We start from the raw sequence: 4541 nt of genomic DNA, 5'->3' as shown, positions 1-4541 counted from the left end.
GCCTGCTGGAGGTGGCATTGCTTGGCAAGGTCCAGGTGACACCCATCCCTCCAGTCGCGAAGCAGAAGGTTTGTGATGAGAAGCTCCTGCAGGTAAAATGCAGCCGGGACCCCCTCCTGCCCTGCCCTGAGGATGCCTCGTGGATGCTGGTGCTGCTCTCGGCTGCATCACGGGATTGCACAGCATGCCCGAGCCTGCAAGGAGCCTCCTGCCCCTTGCTGGGGTCTCTGGGGACTTCCCAACCCATGGAGGGTATTTTCAGGCAGCAAAGAGCTGACCCCTCTCTCTGGGGTTGTCCCCAGGGGTCCCAGCAGATGTCCCAGGTCCAGCGTGGTGGGACGGTGCTGGGGCAGCGACTCGACCCTTCCGTAGGGGCAGAGGCATTGTACAACGGTGCTGGGGAAGTGAAAAATAACTTCTCCAGTTTCTGTCTTGGGACAGATTGCCTGTGTTTGTACAAATCCTCCCACATTTATTCAGCAGTGATCTTGTGTACTTCCAGTGCACGCGAAAAGCTGAAATGAAAATAACTGATGGGGAACTCTCTTAAGCGCCTGCTCCAATTTGGGTTATCAGTTAGCAGGGAAAGGTTAAAGAGCGGGGACAGGGAAATCTAAGTCTTTGCCTGGAAACCTTTCCTCCTGGGGCTGCGATGCTCTGAGGTTGCCTCGTTAAAGCTCCTAAGGCATCACCAGAGGCAGCCTGGAAATACAGGGTGTTATCTGGGGAGAAACGGGGGGCCGAGCGGCAGGGCATGGTCTCTACGTTCGGATTTTCCCCGGGGAACTTTAAAGACAGGCACAAGCAGCGGCTGAAAATAATCATCCCATTTCACAGGAGCAAGGTGCCTCTTGGCTGGTTATTTTAACACTCTAGGAAATAGAGTCCCTGGTGGGACCCACACTTGCTGGAAGAGGCGTAATGAAGTGTTTGTAGGGAGCATGACCTTGTCAGGAGGAAAATAATTCTTTTTCAAGCCATGAGCTTTTAAGTTTTGTTTGTTTAATATGAAAATAGCTTCTCTGACCTTGTTTTTCACTGAGCCAGGAGCACCAAGTTCTGCACAGCCAGAGGGAAATTCTGCAGATGCCTCAAATTAAGCAAGAAAAACCTCTCTGTCACAGAGCAGGTCATTTATCCCCTTTTCCAGTGGTGTATTTGAATAAAACCAGACTGCCAGCTCCTCTGGCTGCCTTTCTCGCAGGGGCAATAGCAGGCGGGTGGAAGCAGGAGCCTGGACCGCTGGCAGCTGCCTTCGTTTGCCTTTCCTGCAAAGCCAGTCCAGGTCTCAGCCCTGCTCGGTGATACCCGATTTATTCATGGCCGTGCAGAGAAACGGGGGCTTTCCCCAGGGCGAGGTCAGGTTAGGGATGCTTTTCCTAATGCAAAGCGTGAGGGAGCTTCATCCTCCTTCCCCAAAAGTCTGTCCGCCTCCTCCATCCCCCCACGAGGCTAGAGGCGATGGCGATGGACAAAATCCTGTTGCAAAAACGTGAGATGCAACGAGAGCCCGTTCACTGGTGGACGTGCACCAGGAAACTGAGTCCTTTAGGGAATCACCCGGAAAAATCCAAGTGTGAGGGCATTTTGCAAGGCGTTTCCCACAGTTGTTTGGTTTTCCTTGGCACGAGGCTGCGGCAGATGGCCGGGGTGGTACTGAGCAACCGGCCCATGTTATTGCACCTACTGACTCCGGCTTGCCAAATCGTCTGCTCTGAGCAATGCTAAAACCCCCTGCGGCAGGAGCACAGCATCATCGGCAGAGCTTAAGCATCTCTGACGGTAGAGCCAGCATTGTTCGTCTCCCTACCCGCAGCGAGCAGGCAGGATTTGGGCCGGTCCCTCTGCAGCTCGCTTTCCCAGCGTGTGAACGTGCCTGCTTCATCCCAAAGGAATGAATTTCCTGATCCTTTCAGGCAGCAAAAAGAACGTATGGGAGGGCCAAGTCAGCGTGGAGAGGGGAGTTTTCCTTCTCCTTGAGGGCTTTGCTCCATGTGCAGCCAGCAGCTGCTCCTCGGGTGGGTGCTAAGGGAGCAGATGTGCACAGAAACATCCCGCTTGCAAGGGTCACGCTCGTGTAGAGGCATCCTGGAGTGGGGAATCTGGGGGGATTTGGGGCTTTTTTTCTTTTTCCTGATGTGCAAACCGTGCCCAGCAGACTGTTAACTCTCTGAAGTACAAACAGCTGGAAGCTGAGAAAGCCACAGTCGGTAACAGCTTGAATGTATTTTTGGAAAACACTGGGTTTAGAGCAGAGAGAAGAGACCTTGTAACCTAATTGAAAAGTGAAAGGAAGCTGGATTTTATCTTCGCATTTGAAAAATGTATTAAACCCTGAGCTCTAGCAATAAAAACCATGAAAGGAGTTTTATCGCTTTTGCCTTATAGAGGCTCTTCGAAAAGGGAATGTGGCATCTACAGCACGGGACATTTTGACCTCTCCGATGTTTAATAGTCGGTCTCGGTTTCAAAGGAAAAGAGATCATTTTAGCGAAAGAGCTGTGAATTAGAAACATCTAATTTCTGTTGAATGAACTCGTTTGTCTGACTCATATTACATTTGTGCCGAGAGTTGCAACAGCACCGTTGCTGAGCTGCTGGGGGATGTCAGAGACAGAGCTGCTGGCTCTGGCTTTCCGGCTGAAAATACGCTGTGGTTTTCCGTGAAAACCACACTCCCACTGAACGCTTTCGGCTATTACACATGTGTAGTAGCACATCTAATCTAATTAATGCCCTCCATTCCAGCAATTCCCCTAAAAGCCTGCAGAGCAGGCCATCTGATGCATATCCAAGGAATCCCCCCTCCCCTTGACCCCCTGCTTGCTGATGGGGGAACGGTGCCCTGGGATGTTGGACACTTGCCTTGGACAAGCAGTCATCTAATGAGGCTGCAATGGACCTTAGATGATCCAAGCCCTCCATCTTCCACCTCTCCTCTCCTGCCGGCACCTCTTTGCTTTTGAGCAGGTCCTGCGGGCACCGGGGTTACTGTCCTGCAGAGCTGTAAGCACCAGCTGAGGCTAAATTAAGTCGAGACACCTGGACCCCTCTGACCTCCAGCTGAAAAGTGTTGTTCCCCTGAATAGAGAAGGAAGAAGGGGAGGGAGTTGTAGGATCTCTCCTTATCCATGGACCAGGATGGGAGAGGATGTCCCTTCAGTGGGAAAGAGGTGGCTAAAAGAAATTAGAAGCATTAAAGAGAGTAGGAATTGCTAGAATTCAGCTGGGCTTTCCAGGAACAGAAGAATGGAAAGGGGCTGGGAGAGGTGAGGGGTCTGTGGCTGCTCCCCGTGACCCCCGGTACGTCCCTGCTCTGGGTGAGCCCCTCTTGGCTTAGGACATGAAAAATATTTTGCCTCCATTGACCCCCTCCTCACCTGGATCTTTTCCTTCTACAATTGCTGCCCCTTCTCCTTGCTGGTAACAGGGGCAAAGGCAATTGCAGAGCAGGTTGTTACGATGCACATGGAGACACAGGGGAGATGCTCATCCTCCATCCAAAACCAGTGTCCAAACCTGCCGTGGGTGCAGGTCTAGGTGCATCGCTCCTTGGGTCCCTGTGCCGGCTTCCCCTGCGTGCAGGGGTCAAACAGACCCTCTGGGGGAGAAAAGCATCTCCCTGAGGGCATCCTTCTTTCCTGATGCAAAGGCTTACACCTCCCAAATTTCCATATTCAGGTGAGCTGAGCACACGGCGTGCTGTACCTGGGTAATGGCCCAGCTGGATATTTATGAAGTATTATTCATTACTGTTGGGAAAGGTGGGGAAGCTGACTCTTACCCCTATAACACAGACGTACGTGTGGATGCTCTCAGCCCCATCAGAAACCAGATGGCGTGGGCACGGAGCAGCAGCCGTGGGTGGGAGGACACCCACCTGGCAGCGGCCTCGCATCCCGCGCTGGACACAGACGGTGCTGGCCAAGCCCAGAAACATGGCAAACTCCGTCTGCAAGAAGCATGGGCTGCTGTCTGTCATTATTTGGGAGAGAAAAAGCGAGTTCAGTGGAAACTTTGGCGTGGTTGGTGCAGTGACAACCTCTCGTCTGTCCCCAGGTGACGAGTGGGAAGGAAAGCAACAGCAAGAAGAGCGAGGATGTGCTCAGCCAGCTGAGGTCGAGATCAGAACACGTGCAGAACCTCTCTCTAAGCAAGTTCATCAAACGTAAGTGTGTGCATCCCCCACCTCCCATTTGGACAGGGTTTCTCGGCTTGCACCACCATACATCTTGGCAATAGGCAATGAAAAAAAGGGATGTTCCTCCCTGTGCTCAGCCTACCTCCTAGGTAATCCCTCAAGATGCAACTTAGGCATTCTGTTGGGTTTAATTAGATCTGCAGGTCTCTTCCTGGTCTGCTCACAGCAGATGCTTGCCATCATGTCCAGACTACCCCGCTCCACCTCACGCCGATCAAAGCATCTGGGGTTGGTAGCTCTCAACGTTGCACGGCTCACCTGGGCAGTGGGAAGCAGAGACCAAAACCTCATTGGAAGCCCAAGCCAGGCAGGAAAGCGGGGTGCAAGCTGTGAGCCTGGA

The 4541-nt window shown here is 52.6% G+C and overlaps 1 protein-coding gene across 1 annotated transcript in view; it reads left to right on the top strand.

The window, feature by feature from the left end:
- The window catches only part of SLCO2B1 (solute carrier organic anion transporter family, member 2B1), a 44754-nt gene that overhangs the window by 21908 nt on the left and 18305 nt on the right, over nucleotides 1–4541 (top strand). Inside the window, exon 7 of the mRNA XM_009704659.1 lies at nucleotides 4060–4168. Within this exon, the coding sequence (XP_009702961.1) occupies nucleotides 4060–4168 (109 nt within the window). The remainder of the gene's footprint in view (nucleotides 1–4059; nucleotides 4169–4541) is intronic.

This window comes from Cariama cristata, unplaced genomic scaffold, assembly GCF_000690535.1.
Source record: "Cariama cristata isolate BGI_N322 unplaced genomic scaffold, ASM69053v1 scaffold357, whole genome shotgun sequence".
Taxonomy (NCBI): domain Eukaryota; kingdom Metazoa; phylum Chordata; class Aves; order Cariamiformes; family Cariamidae; genus Cariama; species Cariama cristata.
Note: the sequence above shows the minus strand (reverse complement) of the source record. Positions and strands in the feature narration are given on the sequence as shown.